This window comes from Phacochoerus africanus, chromosome 2 (assembly GCF_016906955.1).
Source record: "Phacochoerus africanus isolate WHEZ1 chromosome 2, ROS_Pafr_v1, whole genome shotgun sequence".
NCBI lineage: Eukaryota > Metazoa > Chordata > Mammalia > Artiodactyla > Suidae > Phacochoerus > Phacochoerus africanus.
The window spans coordinates 258709350-258728551 of NC_062545.1; the positions used below are offsets into that span (position 1 = coordinate 258709350).

A 19202-nucleotide genomic window follows, 5' to 3' on the forward strand; every position below is an offset into this window, starting at 1 on the left:
AGTGCACACAGCACGGCCCCTGAGCACAGTCATTCTGCCCTGACTGGACTGTCATTCCTCCTGGATCGCTTCACTTCTGGGTCTCTCAGATCTGGGCCCAGAGTGGTCACTAAGAAACGGTCCTTAGGTACAGGGGCAGTTCTGAAATTTCCATAGAGCCGGACCTCCCATTAGAATCTTAGACTCAGAAAGCGGCTCGGAGAAAGGACCACGTCTGAAGGCTGCATTTGATCAAGACTTTGCAGAAGACTGAGAAATGGGATATTGTCTCTTAAAGAGTTGGGGGGAGGGCACAGATAGCAGTGTTCCCCACTCCACCTTCTGGATGCCATTATTGCTGGAGTGGAGGGAGGGAAGGAAGGAAGGAAGGAAGGGAGGAAGGAAAGAAGAAGGGGTAGGAGGGGGAGGTAAGCCCTGAGAAGCATCTCAGGATGCAGAGCCCTGGCCTGGACGCTTTCTCATGATGGAGGGGAATCAAGCTTTGGGTTATGCCTCCCTCCTCACAAACAGCTCCAGGACCCCTACTTACTCAGCTGTACACATTGGTTGCACAAACAGCAACAGGAGTCCCCATCGTGGCTCAACGGTTAATGAACCTGACTAGCATCCATGAGGATGCAGGTTCAATCCCTAGCCTTGCTCGGTGGGTTGGGGATCCTGTGTTGCCGTGAGCTGTGGTGTAGGCTGCAAATGCAGCTCGGATCCTTCGTTCCTATGGCTATGGCGTAGGCCGGCGGCTGTAGCTCCGATGACTGTACCCCTAGCCTGGGAACCTCCATATGCTGTGGGTGTGGTCCTAAAAAAAAAAACAAAACAAAAAACCCAGCAACAAATGAAACTAATTGCTCTAATTGAAACCTCTGGAAGAGCACTACTAGGCTCTTCAAAACTGGGGAGTTAAACTCTCCAGGATGCTTTGAATAAGTTTCTTCCCACACGGAGTCCTCAGTGTCCCTATCTGTAAAATGGAGACATTAACACTGCCTCTGTTGGAGGGTATTGGGTTTCTACCATTGTAAGGAACTGCTTTGGAACACTTTCAGTGCCGTGGGTGACAGTACACAGAGAGGCTCCTTATGTGGTAGGTGGGGGTCCCTCTGGTCCTGACTATTTCTGTGCCATTCAGGGACGCGGAAGCAATGTCATCCACTGCCGGAAAGATGGCACCTGGAGCGGCTCCTTCCACCTCTGCCAGGAGATGCAAGGCCAGTGCTCGGCCCCGGACCAACTCAACAGCAACCTCAAGCTGCAGTGCCCCGAAGGCTATGCCATAGGTATGGAGGCGCGTGGGGGTGGCATTGGGAGGGCGTCCTTCCAGGAGCTCAGGCCATGCCCGCTGGGGAACTGAGTACCCCTTCTATGTGAGGCCCTGCAAGAAACACTGGGGAAGTGAAGATGAATGAACCCAGACCGTGCCCTCCTAGAGGGTTGAGGGCATGGATGTTGGCGATGTGGGGGTGGGGTGGGTGAGAGTGCATAGTTATACTGGAGGAATGAAGGTGCATATCCTATTTAGGGATGCACTAGGGGTCCAGGGTGGCCACCTTCGTTATTAATTTTACAATTTGCACGACGCCGAGCATTCAGCGTTCCAACTGTGGCCCAATGCTGCACTGAACACCTTAGAGGCATTATATCTACCTTCTCAATAACCTTTAACTGATGGGGAAACTGAGGCTCAAAGGGTTACAGAACATGCCCCAGACCTGAGACCTCCTCTTCTCAAAGTCTGAGTTCTTTTCTTGGCATTTTGTGGCCTCCAAAGACAGGATAAAAAGCGTTTTCAAAATACTCTATGCGTGGTGATGGACCAGCTTGCCAAGTGAAGGGAGACAGCCTGAGGTTTGATGCCAAGAGTTTGCCTGGTTGAAACCAGGCATCTGGACAGATGCATTAATCACAGACTCCAAGGCTTTCTGGAGAACTGGGCAGGCATGGAATCTCTGACCTCAGTGGAGGGCAGTGATACTAACCTCTCGGGCTGACTCCCTAATTGACCATGATGAAAGGCCCCGGGAATTGGATGTTCCTTTCTCATGGCCAGTGTGATTTATGGGACAGTCACCAGGGATGTCTGGAGCAGGAGGTTATCTGTGCACACACTCACTCCCAGTCATGCAGAGCCAACAGCTTCCTCACCCAGTAAGAAGAGTTATAGTTATCGTTTCATGTCCAGAAGGGAGGCCCATAGCTGGAGAGCAGAGGGATGAGGGGGCCTGACCACTTCCTTTTAAAGGTGGGAACACGTAGCCTCAGAGCTCAGAGGTTCTTCACCTAAACCTAGAGTGGGGCCTCAGGCTCTGCATTAGTCCAGGATGGGTCAGAAGATACCTGAGGGCATAGTTGCTCTCCCTGATGATTCAGAAGGCACTTAGAGGAGTTCCCATTGTGGCTCAGTGGTAACAAACCCAACTAGTATCAATGAAGATGCGGGTTCAACTCCTGGCCTCGCTCAGTAGGTTAAGGATCTGGTGTTGCTGTGGTCTGTGGTATAGATTGCAGATGTGGCTTGGATCCCATGTTGCTGTGGCTGTGATGTAGGCTGGCAGCTGCAGCTCTGATTCAACCCCTAGCCTTGGAATTTACATATGCCATGGGTGTGGCCCTAAAAAGAAAAAAAAAAAAAAGAACGCACTTAGAGATCTTAGAGATCTTATAGATGCAAGGGACCCTGAACAGGAGGTCACAGGGAGGTGGGATCTTACAGGGCCTGGCAGTATAGGCATTCTAGAAAGTTGGGGCAATGGGTGTAACCATGGCAAGTAGCATTGGCTGTTCCATCCCAAGGCCAAGGCTTTCTCCTCTGCATCATTCCTGATGGGTGTGCATGGCTCTGGACACTTCTCACTAACTCAATCAGGACATGCACGTGAATCCTCAGTCACCCTCATGACTGGCATGGAGCAACCCTGGGAGAAAAAGCTCTGATTGAAAACAGACTTCCTGCACGCATGCCTCCATGGACTCATTCAAGTACATGCATTCATATATGCACAAGGAAACACAAATACAGATGCTTAGTCACTAGAGGCAAACACACATACCATGCGGTGAGCTTGTGCCCAGCACATGCACTTCAGCCAGGTGCCGTGCAGATATGTCACCTGCACAAGCACGTACGCAGAAACCCACACATAGCTCACACTTGGATATACTGTGTACCTGTGTCACAAGCACACACCAGTGAGCTGGAAGGCCTGCCTCTGATGCCCGGTGGGGCGGGGGTGGCAGAGTGTTCCTTTACCCTATGTGCTTTTCCGTGGTCAGAGCAGAAGGGGAAAGCAGTCTGTCGGATGGTGGAGCCTGAATCTCCTTCCTCTGCTCTGTACCCCATGTTCCCACTGCCACGTGGATGCCAGTTTTATGAGTATGGTGATGGGGTGGGGGCTGGGCCAGTGGGGGTGCACAGGGCACTGAGGGAGAGGGCAGAAAGAGGATGGAGGGTGGAGGGGAGAGGCTTCCCTCCCCCAAGCCCCAGTTACCACCCACCCCCCACCTTCACATCCCCTCCATTCACCTTCCAGGCCGAGTACCGCCCTGGGAAAGCCCACCTCAAAAGGAGAGGCAATCTACCAAGGCCTGTAGGCCTGGCAGGGCTGAGGTGTATGTCTGGCCTGGGGGCTAGAGGCCTCCTTCTGGAGCCATGCATGGCAGCTGCCACCGCAAGCAACCTGGGGAGGCTTCTGTGGCAGCAGCAAGGAGCTCAGCAAGGTGTTTGTGCCACCAAGGCTGCTGCCACCTTCCCTGCTCCCCCCTGGGGAAGGAGAGGCGGGGGCCTGGTGAGATCACCACTCTGTAATGATGCCAATTAGGGCTCATATATCAGCACACAGCAGCCCGGGTCCTGAAGCCCAGGAGCTTGGGCCTGGGGGAGGGGAGCACAGAGGAGGAGATGCAGAGAAAGAAACGGAGCCCTGACTGCTGCCTACGTTCGCCATGGCCTCTTGTCGTGCCCAGATTTTTTTCTTTTTTTCCCCTTTTAGGATTAAGTAGTCATTGTCTATTTCCCAGAGGCAGGAACTTCTTTTTTTGAAAGAATTTTGTCATTGCAGGCTTGCTTTGTCCATCCTTGCTCCCTAAAAATTTTTAGAACTGATCTTGTGACAAACACACCCCACTGAGTTTCTCTGAGCGGTCCCCCTCTTATTCTCTTCGCTCATCTTTTTTTTTTTTTGTCTTTTTGTGTGTCCTCCTTCCTTTTCTCTCTTCTGACCCTTTACCCCCTCCATATCCCCTCCCACTGCTGCCTTCTTTTCTCTTCCCTCTGTACGTGGAAGTTTCCGCCACATCCATCAGTGGGCTTGGTGGTGAGAGAGGCATGGGCTTTCATTCCTGGCCCTCGACTTGCAGCTCTGTGACCCAAGCTCTGCCCACTTCATTCTCTCTCCTCCAAGACAGGTGTGATGATGCTGGTCTCACAGGGCTGGGTGCAGGGGGAATGAGTGACAAGTGAAAACCACCAGCTAGACCAGGGACTCCCCTTGCCCCCACGTTCTGCGATCAGTGGCCCCATGTTAAAGTAAAGGGGTTCTAAAGGTGGTCATGGACTTGCCATCCTACCTGCCCCTGCCCAATTCAGACTTTGAGTCTTTTAGATTTAAGAGGAAGGCAATGGATAAACTGTATATCAGTATATCTCTGTATGTATATGTGCATGTACCCATAGATATACATACTATGCACACACACGTATGGAAGGGAACCTTTAGTTGGCTAGCAGCATGGGATATTTTTTACGAGTTGACTCTTGTGAACCACTTAGTGTTCACGGGTGGTCTTGGCACTAAGGCGGGGGAATGACTTCTTTGGGGCCCTGGTCAGATTCTGAAGGAGCACTTTTTTGGAGTCCTGGGGACATCCCACAGGATACCCTTGATTTTTAGGAGACCTCAGAATCGATGAGTGATCTGTCTTCCCTGGGCCAAGTGTCCTAACCCTGTCCCGGTCGGTCATGGTGCCTTTGTTGACTCACTGCCTGATTCATATTTTCAGCCCTTTATCCACTTACTCACTCATTCATTCATTCATCCATCCGTGTACCACGTCCTTCATGAGATACCCTCACGCCTATGCATCGTTCACTCACTGTGCCGTTCATTCATTTCTCACTTGTCTCCTCCACCAGATGTGCTCATTCACTCGTCGTCTCTTTACTCATTTCACAAATACTTATTGAGTGCCTATCATCTGCCATGTACAGTGCCGGGCTCTGGGCACAGAATGGGGAGCACAGCCAGCGCTGGCCTCATGGAGTTACAGTCGAGCAGGGAAGAGAGCTGTTGATATAGGTTACCAAATCAATGTGACAAGTCTGCGATGGGTGCCTGTGAGAGCATCTGGCCTGTCAGGAACGGAGGTCTCTGAGCGAGTGGCGTATGGATTGAGGTCTGAAGGACCACTGGCCATGCACTAGATGAAGTGGAACAGGGAGAGTCTTGAGGCACAGGGGAGCCATGAACACAAGCCCTGTGCCAGGAGAAAGTGTCGGGGGTGGGAAGCCACTGACACTGTGTTCACATGCTCATCATCCACTTGGTCGATGCTGGCTGAGCAACCCGTGTGTGGCTGGTACCCGGTTAGGCTCAGAGAGGAACCTGCCTCATCTCTGCCCTCCCAGGGCATCACTGTAACTATGGAAACAGGGGACCAGGGGGTGAGACCAACACTGCAGTGAGACTCCTCCATGCCAAGTGCTGCTCTCACTCAGCCCTGGACATCAGGGCCGGCTTCCTGGAGGATTTGAACTGGGCTTTGAAGAGCTGGTCGGGCTTTCCTGTGAAGGCAGATCGGGGATGACTCAGGAGAAGGAATGAACAGCACCAGAAGTATGGAGGCAATGGAGCGTGGGACTCAGATGGCAATCCAGGCACAGTCTGGGAGGCCGTGAAGGCTGGGCAAACGGATTTGAATTTTGTCCTGCATGTGGGGAACCTTGGAAAGGTTTTCCAGCAGAGGAGGAGCATGACCAGAGTGGGCTCAGGGCTGATAAGCATGGCAGTGGATGCCACCTAGACTGGAGACAAGAGAACAGTCAGGGAGACTGGAGGTGGTTCCTCCCACGGCCCTGGAGGTGGGTCGGCCCAGGCCAGTGGGGACCAGGGAGCAGTAGGGTCCCCTCGCGACGTGCAGCCCCTGGCATCAGGAGACTGGGGGCTGACGGCCGCCTCACTGTCTGCTTGTCCTCAGGATCAGAGTGCTCCACCTCGTGCCTGGACCACAACAGTGAGTCCATCATCCTGCCAGTGAACGTGACTGTCCGGGACATCCCCCACTGGCTGAACCCCACACGGGTGGAGGTGAGTGATGGGCCGCCTGCCTGCGACTGAGGGAGGGAAATGACCTTGCTGACCCCTTACTTTGTCCTGGTCCTGCATCAGTCCCTCCACGTCCGTGAGGGCATCTAATGGTCACACCTGCCCTGTGGGGTGGGGACCTGTTCCCAGTCACTTCTCCAGGACTTCAGTATTTACTGCTTTCCCTCTGGCAGGCTCTATGCCAGGGATGTTTGATTTACTCTCCCACTGAATCCTGATGACAACCTGGGAGAAAGAGCGTTAATGTGCCTAGTTAACAGATGAGGAAACTGAGGCCCCAGGAACACCTAGGTAGGAGGCGCAGAGTCAGGGCTCAAGCCTGTGTTTGTCTGACTGGAAAGTCCTTACTTGCCAGGGTAGCTCTCTTGGCCCCTCCAGTATGAGCTCTTGGAAGGTAGGCACCCTCCGCCTTCCGTAGCCTAGGCTTCTGGCATCTTTCTCCATGTTCGGCTTGTTTGGTGGAAAGCAATTAATATGTGGTATGGGGAACTAGGCATACATACTGGATATGAAGCCCCCATGTCTGTGTGCCCAGCACTTAGCACACAGACTGCATTTCAACCTCGGATGGTTCTCTGCAGCAGGGGCCATTGTCTGCATTCTCTGGTCCTAGACACTGAGACCTCGGGAGTGACCATGGACTAGGGTGAGGGCTCAGACCTAAACCTCAGTCCAGGGGCTGTGCTCCTCCCATGGTGCCAGGCTGCTATGTCCTTGCCTTGTGGCAGCAGCCAGTGTCATTGCCCAGTTGGCCACCCTCACGTTCCTGTGTGCCACCTGATCAGTCAGGGCCCCCAGAGCTGATGTGGGACCCGACTCTTCTCCTCCAGGGCAGTGCCATCCCAGTGCTCGGGTCCTGGCTCTAGTCACTGGGTCCTTTCCCTGGAGGAAGTGAGAGATGGAGGCAGGGGTGCCGGGCGTGGCCTCAGCTACATCTCACCAGCCTTACTTCCCCGGGTGCTGAGAGGCCTGGCCATCTGCCCACCTCCTGCAGATCCTGCTTGGATAGCCTGCAGAACCCGACACCAGTGTCCTGTTTCCCCAACATGCTGAGGGCACAATTTTGAGGCATACTGCTCCCCTGGGCACCCCAGGCTCTCTGCCCCTCCTCTCCCCTCTCTTCTTCTCTTTTTCCCACTCTCTCTGACTTTATTTCCTTCTTCCTGCCTCTCTTTTCACTGCTTCTCTCCTCCTTCTCCCAAAACCTCTCTCACCTTGCTCTGCCCCCTCCCACCCACGTTCTTCGCCTCCATCTCCCTCGTCCTGTTTCTCTGTGCCTCTCCCACACGTCCAGGAGGCTACCCTGTTTCCCTAGCCTCGTGCTCCTTCATCTGTGTTCTGCTCTCAGCATGCCTTTCCCCTCTCCTAACCCTGCTTCTCACTGACCGCCCCGGGTACGCTGATGTGCTGTACACACCCAGGTGCACACACAGAGGCTCAAAGAAGCTAGAGATCAAGTACATGCCCCTCATTGTACAAATGGAGAAACTGAGGATCAGAGAGGGAAGGGACCCGGCCAGGTCACACAGGAAGCAGAGCCAGGATCTAGACTGAGGACGCCTTCCAGCCCTCCTGCCCTCCTTCTATTCTCCTCTGACTCCACACACCAAAGGCTGGCAACCCGCACTCCATGGAGCAGACACAGGAGGCCTTCTGCACCCCCAAGGACCCGTCTTCTTAGCCTATGCCCCAGACCAGTTCCCCCACCCGTCTCCCATCAGGCCTTTCCTCTGCCCCCGGTAAATTCCCACCCTTCCCTCTGCAAGCCCCAGGCACTAAAGAGTTCAGTTACTGTGAAATAAATCCAGGGATTTGAAAGCCTGCAAAGCCCCCCCCCCCCGCCTCTTTGGTCGCCCACCCGCTGCCAGCCCACCCCAGCCCCCACCCAGTTCCCCGGTCTGCCGGCCTTTATTGATGCCGGCCTACGGAGAGAGCCATAACGAGGTTCAGACCTCCACTGGTCTCCGGAGGCCTCATTATCCAGGAGGAAAAAATGTGGTAGAAAAAGGGAGGAGGGTGAAGGGCAGAGATTGATGATTTCCAGGAATCAGGCAGAAAAGCTGGCCTCTGCTGCACCCTTGCCCCTTGTGTGGTGAGAGCTGCAGAAACAGCCACTGGTGCAGGCATTGCCAGGCCAGAGCAGGCACTGGCTCACTCCTCTGCTTTCTGAGGGTTTACCTCTGAGCCCCAGTGCAAGGTAGATGGTCAGGGCTCCAACCACTGTCACCTTTGTCCCTAGAGTAAGAATGTGAGAGGTGAGAACTGACATGTAATGGATGCCTGCTGTGAGTTGGGTATTGGATCAGACACTTTCCAGGCTCCATTTGCACCCCCACCCCCACATGCATACATATAACACACAGCCCCTACGAGGTGGGAATTAGTCTCCAGTTTTCCAGTGGAGGAAATGGAATCTCAGCCATAGAAGCCGCCTGCCTAAGAGGAATTGAAGATGGACACAGGTCAGTCTGACGCTACCGCTTACTCCAGCTACCTGCGCAGGCTCTGTTTGGATATATGATAATAATAATAAAGGCAGAATGTCTGCACTTGCCTATCAGATGGTAAATAGTTAACAATTGGCTCTCCATCCAAAAGAACAAAACCCAAAACCCTACCCTCTAATTTGTAGCACTTGCCCATTCCTCGGGTGTAAAGATTCTCAGCATGGCAGAGTTCTGGTTTTCCAAGTGGCCGTCAGTGAACACAAGTTGAAGAGATCAGCACTGTTGCCTCACCACTGTTCACGAGCCCACACAAGCCAGCTGCCTCCCACCCCTGGCACCTACCACGTGATGGGCTTTGCTTCAAGCACTTGACGTATGTTGGCACATGTGCTGAGAATGAGGATTACTGAAATGAGTGGAACATCAGCCCTGAGATCCCATGCATGATCGGGGCACCAGCACGGTGACCTTTGTGAAGGCAGGCCCCTGCTCATCTCATGTACCCTGCTGGGCCCAGTGCCCAACGCACAGTAGAGGCTCTTGAAGAATTTAGAGTTGCTGAGTCAGGTGACCAAGGCTCAAGGTCAAGCCCTAGCACCTGTTTGCTGTATGTGCCAGAGTTTCCTCATCTGTGAAATGAGAGACCTAGATCAAGAGTCTGTCTCAAACACCGATGGGAACCAGGCAGGTGGGGTAAATGGATGAACCAGGCCAAGCGTGTCATGTTGCATGTGAAATAACTAGGCATAGAAATGGGAGCAGTGGCAGTATTTACTCTATGAACATCAGGTGGACAGAAAGACTTAAAACCAATGAACATACTACCCAACTTGAGAAATAAGATGTTATAAATGTAAAGTTCTTCTTTATTGAGATAAAGCTCACATGCTAATCTTAAGCATAAGGCTTGACAGTCTGTACATTTGTCTTCACTCTTGAAACCCAAGGCAGGGTAAGGACATTTCCAGTTCCCCAAAGGGTCTTCCCTTGTCCCTAGGCGAGGCCCCCACCAACAAGGGAACTTTCTATTGCTTTTGCTTCTTTGTGAACTTCATGTAACTGGAGTAGATACCTGATGAAACTTTTTGATAGGCATATAGTTTACTTTCATAAAAAAACAAAAAAAACCTGTCCTGGAGTTCCTGTCGTGGTGCAGCAGAAACGAATCCTTGCTCAGTGGGTTAAGGATCCGGCGTTGTTGTGACCTGTGGTGTAGGTCACATATGCAGCTTGGATCTGGTGTTGCTATGGCTCTGGTGTAGGCCGGCAGCTACATCTCTGATTAGACCCCTAACCTGGGAACCTCCATATGCCACAGCTGTGGCCGTAAAAGGACAAAAGACAAAAAAAGAAAAAAAAAAACAAAAACCAAACACTTAAACCTGTCCTTTTATTTCTTTTAAGTTCTCCCCCTTTAAAGCCCCTCCCACACATGCACTTTGAAAGTGAGAGATACAGAAAAACCTTCCTCTAATAAACAGGACAATGCAATCTCTCAGTAGTAGATGGAAATACCCCTCAGGCTCAATGCCAGAGAGACTATAGGGAATGGTGGAGACTGTGGCCAACGGTGGGAAACACGCACTGGCAGCCAAAGTGGGAAGCTGTACCTGAGTGTGACAATGAGGAAATGTGGGCTCTGGAGAACCAGATTTCTTCTTCAATTTCTTGAGTACAAGCAAGCTGGAGTTTGAAAAATATGAAACCTCTCATGTTTTATATATTGGCCACTAATTTTGACTTTTATTTGTGTGCCAAACCAAACAGTTCTGTGGGCTGTGCAGCCTGGAAGCCGTTGGCTTACACCTTTGGATGAGACAGACTCTTCCAGGCTGGACATCCAGGATTCAGAGGGGCAGCCTCTCTTCCATCAGCCCCCAAGGAGCACATCCCATCTGCCCTGCATGTCCCCTGCTCAGGGTGCTAAGAAAGCTTCCCAATAGAAAATGCAGCTCACAGCCTCAGAGGTTTATCATTCTTCGAGGTAGCTGATATCTTGGCTTTTATCAGAGGTTCTGGGAAACAGATGGAAGGAGGAAAGAGGAGAAGAGAAGAAAGGGAAAGGGGGAGGAAAGGAGGGCGTGAAGGAGGAAGAGAGAGAATTAAGGAAAAGGCACATTGCCTCCTGCTGTGGCTCAGGTCACAGCTGTGGCACAGGTTGGATCCCTGGTCCCAGAACTTCAAAATTGACTGTATGACATGCAGCACTCTTTGTGAGGCATTTCCCTATTTACCACTTCATTTTGTGTTGACCATGCTCCAGTGAGATAAATATTACCACTCTTTTATGGAAGAGGAAGCTGAGGTTCTGAGAGGTTGTCACTGCCCAGTTCATACAACTGATTCTAATTTTTAGGCATTCTGTCCAGCAAGGCAACCACCCAACACAGTGTAAATAATAAACCTACACAATACATCAGACAAAGGATGCAGAGTTCATTCCATGAAGAGAAGGTATCAGTGTGGAAAACCCTGCCTGCCAAGAGCCTAAAGGCCAGAGGCAGCATGGTTCAGAGTGAATATGGAGTCTGGTCTACCCAGTGTATACAAGATGCTCTGTGCCCTGGAGGGGAAGTCCTTAGACAGACAGGTGTGTTCAGAACCCAGGGGCTTCTCATTCACTCCTGGGTGCACTCATATACATTCACGCCCTTGGCCATTTGTTTACTTGTTCATCAACTCACTAAACAGTGACGATGCACCTTCGAATGGTAGGTATTCTTCAACCATGAGTGGAAAAGGCCTAGACTTTTAAAGAGCTTACCCAGAAGAAAGCCAGAAGCTCAGCAACTGATAACCAAAGGCAAAAATAAATGATGTAATCCATTCACAGAAGGTCCCATACATCAAGGTAAAACCAAGGAGAAAAGAGACCTCATCTTAGAAGACATCAGGAAGGGGGTCCGATCTGGACCATAGGCTGAGGGGATCTTCTTAAGATACTTTCTTCTGTCTTTGGTTCCACCTGGGGCCTGTCTTCTCTGGGCTTCAGCTGTTAAACACTCTGCCTCTACATTTGTCCCAAAGCCTCTCTGCCTTTCTTAACCTTGGTCTTTACATGGGTCAAAAGAGTAAGCTTTTTTATACTTACAGGTTTAGGGTTTAGGGAAATTTGAAGGATGTCGTGTTCAAATTATAGACTTGGAAATAAGACAGATGTGAGTTTTAATCCCTGACTGTCATGACATAATGTGTATGATTTGGGGCGGGTTGTTGAACTTCTCTGTGCCTCAGTTTCTCCTTGTGTAAACCAGAGTCCAAAACTGTACCTAAATACTCCATGATGTCACTTTTACGTAGAATCTGAAAGTAATACAAACAAATCGATATACAAAACAGAAAGAGACGAACAGACATAGGAAACAGACTTATGCTTAGCAAAAGAGAGAGGAAGGGAGACACCAATAAGGAATATAGGGTTAACAGAAGCAAACTATTGTGTGTAAATAGGTAAGCGAGGGTTTACTGTATAGGGCAGGGCATGACATTCAATATAATAACCTATCATGGAATATAATCTGAAAAAATAACTGCGTCACTTCGCTGTACACCTGAAAAAAAGCAACTATGTCATAGTTACGGTAAAAAAATTACATGAGGTGAAAGCTCTGAGCACAGGGCTTAGAGCATAATATCGGCTTTAATAGGGAGCTTTGTGTTGCTGAGGAAAAGGATGACGATGATGGCATTGGTGGTGGTACTGTGATGATGATGGTGGCATTGGTGGTGGTACTGTGATGATGACGATGGTGGCATTGGTGGTGGTGGTGCTGATGGTCATTGCAGCCAAAAGAAAAGACAGTCTATTCTTCCTTTGCAGCAAGGCAGGAAAGAAAGCTGTCTTAGAAAACCTACTCTGAAAGGGCTTGGACTGGGCAAAAGGTCTCACTGGCATCCAGGGGAACAAGGCTGACGTTTGAGGGGTCCCACCTGGGATCTCCCAACATATGGTGTAAACAGCCTCGTCTTTCCTCCAGCCCCTGCTGCTGGTCCCCTTTCCCGGTCCTCCTTGAAGACAGAGGGGCCCTGTAGTGAGACAGGTGGGGCGTGCAGCCCTGTGGAATAGTGGAAAATCCAAAAGACATGGAAAGGTAAATAGGCTCGTGCAGATAGTATAAAAGTCCTTTTTCTGAAATCACGTCAGGTAAACGTCAACTGACAGAAACTTGTACAACCACACCAAGACCTTCCTACGGACGGATTAAATTTGCTCCCAAATAAACAGGGGGGAGGGATGGCCATTAAATCTCTTATGGATCCTAACCCTCCTGTTTTCTCCCACCTGAACCGTTACCTAAGTGCCCCTCCAGCATCCCCGAATTGTGGCCCGGAACAGACTCTCAGGCCCAGAGATAAAAGTCTGGTTAAAGTTTCTCAGGGGCTGAATGCAGGTGACTCCCCCTGCTTGTGGGCCCCACGGCTGGGAAGCAAGGCGCAAGATAGTAGCTGAGCTGGAAGGAAGGGACACTGGAGGTCTCCTGTTCCTTCATTCGGTCAACATGTATTTGTTTGCTGTGCTCCATCCTGAACCTGGGTGGGGAGACGGGCATCTAGTCAGATCCTGCCCTCAAGAACCTGCAGGAGTTAATCCTGGGTTAACCGTTTCCATATCATTTATCTCAACACATAATCACAATGCGCCTATGACATTTTAAGTACCCATTTCACAGTACCTAACTTCAGAATGGAAATTTCATGTCAGAACTGCAACCACGTCTGTCACGTGTCATTGCTCAGTCTTTCCTGTACATCTTCTTATTTTAGGAGAAAGTAGACAATGGCAGTAGGGGGCCAATGAATAGACTTCACATCATGAGACTGGGTGGCAGATCTCTGAGTGAGATTGTTTGTCCAAGATCTTTAATTAATTCAATCTACACTAAACTGTTTCTCTAAATTAGACACTCTGCTAGGCATTGTAAATGCTCTTTAGATGCTCTAAAAGAGAGGAGGACGAGTAAAGAAAATAATTGTCCTTTAGTAAAACCGTTACTATTTTGAGATGGGTCCATTCATTTAAAAGTTTTTACTGGGCGTCCTCCATGCACCAGGTGCCATTCTAGGCATGGAAGACCCAAGGGTGCACCAGAGATGCTGTGGGGCAGAGAAGAAAGGCACCCAACCCAGCTTTATCCAGACTGTGGAGTCACAAGCTTCCCTTTGTTCCAAGCTTACTGAGAAACCTAATCACAGTTTTGCTCCCATGTAGGTCTGCGCTTAGGGAGGGAATGAGCAGGTCACATGGATTGTCCCTATTCTGGCCTATGTGAGTGTTCATTTCTTAACTGAAACTCATCAACAGGCACTCAGTCAGTGGAGTGAGCTGCAGTCATAGAGACTTCCCCCTTTGCTTCCTGACATGCTTACCTGTCATTGCAAATCTAAGCATTTCCCTCCAGGTTATTTTAATTTGGTTTTTTAAAAGTAATCATTGTAATCTGGCATGAAAAGTAAAGAATCTATGGCAAAAGAGGGTTGTGAGGTTGGCCCCCTTCCTGATGCTGTTTTATTTTCCTAGATTTGTTTATCTTTCTTTTTTCATCTACTTAAAAAATGATCGTGTTGGGTTTTATGTTATGAACTGCCTTAAATCATTTCCAAAACAATTGCTTAGTTTCAAATCTTGGTTTCTTCTCCTAACAGCTCTGGAGCTTGGGGAATTGATTCCCCTTATGACACAAGATTAATGCCCACCTCGCTGTGTGGTGGTGGGAAATATAATGAATAAAGTAATTAGCAACATGAATGCGCTCAATACATTTTAGTTGTCATTATACTACTACTGTTACCACTAATTATTGAGAGAGGCTATAGGTAAATACATACACGCATATCTATAAGCTCTGCCTGAGGGGGTTGGGAAAATCACCACAAAGGAAGGTAGTCTTGAACAGAAAGGTATAACTAGGGTTCTCCAGGTGACACGAGGAGGAAGGGCTTTCTGGAAAGGAGAGCAGCAGGAACAGAGTCACAGAGATGTGGAAGTGCGGGTAGCTGGCCCCCACGACCTGGCGGCAGGTGGAAACAGGAGGGTTTTCTGCATCTCCGGGGTTCTGAGCCAAAAGTTAATCCCTGCATCCTCAGGCTCACTGCTCTCCACCTGTAGTGTGCATCAGAATCACAGTGGGAGGCTTGGTTTTAAAATGCATAGTCCCAGGCCCCGACCTCAGAGATTTAGATTCATTCGACCCAGGGCGGTGCTAAACATCTACCTTTTTCAGTGTGCTGCCCAATGGTCATGACCTGCAGCGCCTGCTCTGGGAAACCCTCTCCCACACCATTCTTCCATCTCCCTTCCTGCTGCAGCCACACACACGCATATGCATGCACGCACACACATGTGCACACTCATACACACACACACACTCTCCGCTTCTTCCTTCCTCCCACCTTATCCCCAACTCTGTCTATGGGTCAAACACCAGCCAGGAATTTTCTTTCCAATCGTGTCTACATCCCCCAGTTCTGCTTTGCATCAGCTCTTACTCCTACCAGAGAAATGCCGCATCGTGACACCTGTAGTGAACAAAAACATGACTTTAATCTCATGCCTCCTGTCACTGCAAGTACCTGGGCATATTCTCCATGCCAGTGAAGGTCCCAAAGTCAGGAACTGGAAGATCTAAGAAGAGGTGAGGTGCTTGACTGTAGTGCCAACAAAGAGATGGCTCCCTCCCAGCCCCAAACCCATCTGACCTCTTCCTCCTTCTCTCTGCAGAGAGTCATCTGCACGGCTGGTCTTAAGTGGTACCCTCACCCTGCTCTGATCCACTGTGTCAAAGGCTGTGAGGTGAGTCTCTAGTCCTGGTCCTACTGTTATTACTACTGTTGTTCTGTTAATCATGGCTACCATCTACTGTACCTACTAGGTGTTATGAATATCCCTTTAATGGACTTCTTGGACAGGAAGTCCCACTTTACAGGTCATGGACTTGACACACAGAGATATCAACATATGCAACTCAAACATCCATTTAATGCCTAACAGAGTCAGGATTCTAAGCCAGGTGTTTCTGGCTCCAAGGCCTGTGTTCAACATAGTACTGTGTCTGTAAGAGGGGCTGGGAGGGGGCCATATTGCTTTAGCATCTATAATATGCCAGGAACATTTAACTTTTCCAGAACTGCATGAGCCAAGTTTTCCTTTTTAATTTTTTTTTTCACTTCTACTTTGCTGGTGACCATGAGTGGCAGCCCACTACCTTCGCCACACATCTGTCAGTCACTCATCTTTCAACCCTAGAATCAATTTGGGCACCTTAGGCCCAACCACTAAGCTGAAGATAGAAAAGCCCCTCTGACCCTTCAGGTCCCAGATTTCATGGTAGAGCCATTCCCTGGAACTTGGCGTTACAGAGCTCTGTCCTTGGGTGTCAGTGACAGGCTGGGGCAGGGTGCTTGGCATGTCACCTGTGTGTTCAAAGGGGTTCTGTCCATGGAACTCAGAGACTTTCTGTGTACCCCGATGCCCACTGTGATCTTTACAGCTGGCATGGAAAGGAAGCCCCACATTCCATCTAGGTGGAAGTTCAAAGCTCTGTGGTCCCCCAAGAACTCCCTCAGGAAAATCCAGGTGAAAAGGACTAGACTGTGCTCTAGAAATTGTACTTGTTATATTTGATGAAATTCTTTAAAAAAAAGTTTTTATTGTAGTTGATTTTTTGTTATAGATGATTTTTTATAGTTGTATTATAGTTGATTATTATAGTTTTATTATAGTTTAAATTCTTTTTTTTTTGCCTTTTCTAGGGCTACTTCCCGCGGTATATGGAGGTTCCCAGGCTAGGGTTCTAATAGGAGCTGTAGCCACCGGCCTATGCCACAGCCACAGCAATGCAGGATGCGAGCCGCATCTGCAACCTACACCACAGCTCACGGCAACGCCGGATTCTTAACCCACTGAGCAAGGCCAGGGATTGAACCCGCAACTTCATCGTTCCTAGTCATATTCGTTAACCACTGTGCCATGACAGGAACTCCTAAAGTTGAAATTCTTTTTTAAAATTTTTATTATAGTTGATTTACAATGTTCTGTCAATTTCTGCTGTACAGCACAGTGACCCAGTTATACATACATATATGTATATATACACATTCTTTTTTTTCATATTATCTTCCATCATGTTCCATCACAAGTGACTAGATACAGTTCCCTGTGCTATACAGCAGGATCTCATTGCTTATCCACTCCAAATGCAAAAGTTTGCATATTTGATGAAATTCTTCAAGTGTCCCAACTAGAATACTCTTCTAGGTGAAGGGGACACTGATACCAAGGCAGCAGCCAGGTCTAAAATTTGATGGAATGCTAAACTGGAACGGCTCTTAATGTGATCTAACCCTATTCGCAGGCTGTATAGTGTGGAAAAAGAGGGCCAGAGAAGGAATGGACTGGCCTGGAGGTGGCACAGCATAACAGATGCAGAACCAAAGCATGAACCCAGGTCTCCTGACTTCCAGGCCCATGATTTCCCTCCTCCACTAGGCTACCTCCTTCCCATGAACCATCCCCCAGCCTATAAGTGTCACAGGACAGTCCCTGGGTCACATTTCTTTGTGTGTATTGACTAGGGACCCCCCCCCCCGTGGCATCTTCTCAGGGCACAGGACACTGTAAAGTTTAAGAATCCTCACTGTCCTAAGATTCAGCAGGAATAGCAAAACCCGAGCCAGGGACCTGAGGCCATTGCGTCCTTCCATCTCTCAGGCTCAGTCCAGCATTTCAGAGAAAGAAAGCTTGGATTACCTGGGCATTCATCCTGCTGAGTCGGCAGTCTGGGGTCTGGGCAACCAGGGTGACAGTGGAATTCGATCCCTCCTTTGACTCAGCACTAAGGCCTAAGAGACCCTCACCTGTCAGGCTCTGGGCTCTGCCAACGATGCTTATCGCCTTTGCCCTTGCAGGCGCCCCCTTGTCTCCTTCTTAACTCAGAGCTGATAGTTTGTCTGTTGTGTGGGGCTGAAAAGTATGCTTAGAAGAGACACAAATGCTGGGTCCAGGGAGGAGTCATCAACCGGGAATGTCTACAGGTAGCCAAGATTGAGAAAGAGTTTTGGGACCCCTAAGCCCCCTGCCCTCTCCCCAAAGCTGTGTCCAAAGTGGTTATATACTCACTTGTTCATCAAAGCTTTCCTGGGTGCCTATTACGTGCCCAGAACCACCCTAGGTTCTGAAAGTAATAATGGTCTTGGTCAAGTGAAAACAGTACGTATATTCTCCCTAACTCATTGGATCTACTTTCTTGCCCTTCATCCACCCAGCCAGCCATCATTTCACTAGATAAATATTTAAGGAATATATGTTTGATAAAGGTTTGCTCAAACTGCCAAACATTTTGCTAAGATATAAAAATGGATGATATATATTCCCTGCCCATAAGAAATTCACAGTCTAGGAAAAGACATAGACAATTAAAGAATAATTCTGATATACCAAGAACTATAACCAAAGCAGGTACACGAAACTGCATAAGCACAGAGCATCTGGGGGTTATCGGGAAGGCATTTTGGAGGCGTGATGTTTGAGCTGGATTGTGGAGGATGAATAGTTTTCCAGAACACACTATTAGTAGAAGTAGCAGCATGAGAAATACCAGAGACAGGGGAAATATCTAAGCTGTAGAGCTTTCCACATGTCCTTCTCTCTGTCCAGAAACCCTCCCCACTCCACCCTCAGCTAATGAACGCCTACTCCTCTCCTGATCTCATCTGAACGTCATTTCCTCGGGGACTCCTTCATGGAGCTCTCTGATTAGGTCAAAGCCTCCTACTCTTAACTCCAACAGCATCATGTACCTTTCCTCCACCGCTCTTATCACAGTGGAAACTGGCTGACTAGACATATTTGAATAAAGTCTGCCTCTAGAGGGGTGGGAACTCGGTTCACAGTGACTCATGATTACACCCCCCCCCCCTCCTTTTAGCACAAAGTGTAACACATAGTAGGCTTTCAATAGACAGGATTGAATAGAATACGACAGATGGATGGCTGGGCGAATGGATGGGTAGATGGGAGGATACATGCATGGATGTAGCAACAGGAAAGGGTACAGAGAAGAGAATACCTAGTGATGAGACTGGAGGTTTATTTCAGGGGCCAGATAAAAAAAGAATCATTTTAAGTTTATTTTCCTTCTTCCCCTTCTACTCCAGTTACTCCTTTACCAAGCCAGTGCCTTTTATTCTAAGGAAGAGACATTGGGTTTCCTCCCTTAGCCTTTGTATGTGATATGAGGACAAGCACAGAGGACAGAGCCCACAGGCAAATCCCCGAATGCCCAGAAAAGAGCCAAGGGCTTATGCTTTGTTGTCTATGCCCCTCTGCTCTCATATGAATGTGGTCATGTACGCGCTGTGGCAGCTGCATGGCTGTCACACCTGTGCTCACAGCCATGTGTATGTGCACACACAGCGGAGCACAGCTCTTGGCTGTTCTTGGCTC

The 19202-nt window shown here is 49.4% G+C and overlaps 1 protein-coding gene across 1 annotated transcript in view; it reads left to right on the forward strand.

Moving 5' to 3' along the window:
* PAPPA (pappalysin 1) overlaps nucleotides 1–19202 on the forward strand; it is a 238624-nt gene that overhangs the window by 202370 nt on the left and 17052 nt on the right. The window contains exons 18-20 of the mRNA XM_047768261.1: nucleotides 1127–1274; nucleotides 6187–6296; nucleotides 15480–15551. Of these exons, the coding sequence (XP_047624217.1) occupies nucleotides 1127–1274; nucleotides 6187–6296; nucleotides 15480–15551 (330 nt within the window). The remainder of the gene's footprint in view (nucleotides 1–1126; nucleotides 1275–6186; nucleotides 6297–15479; nucleotides 15552–19202) is intronic.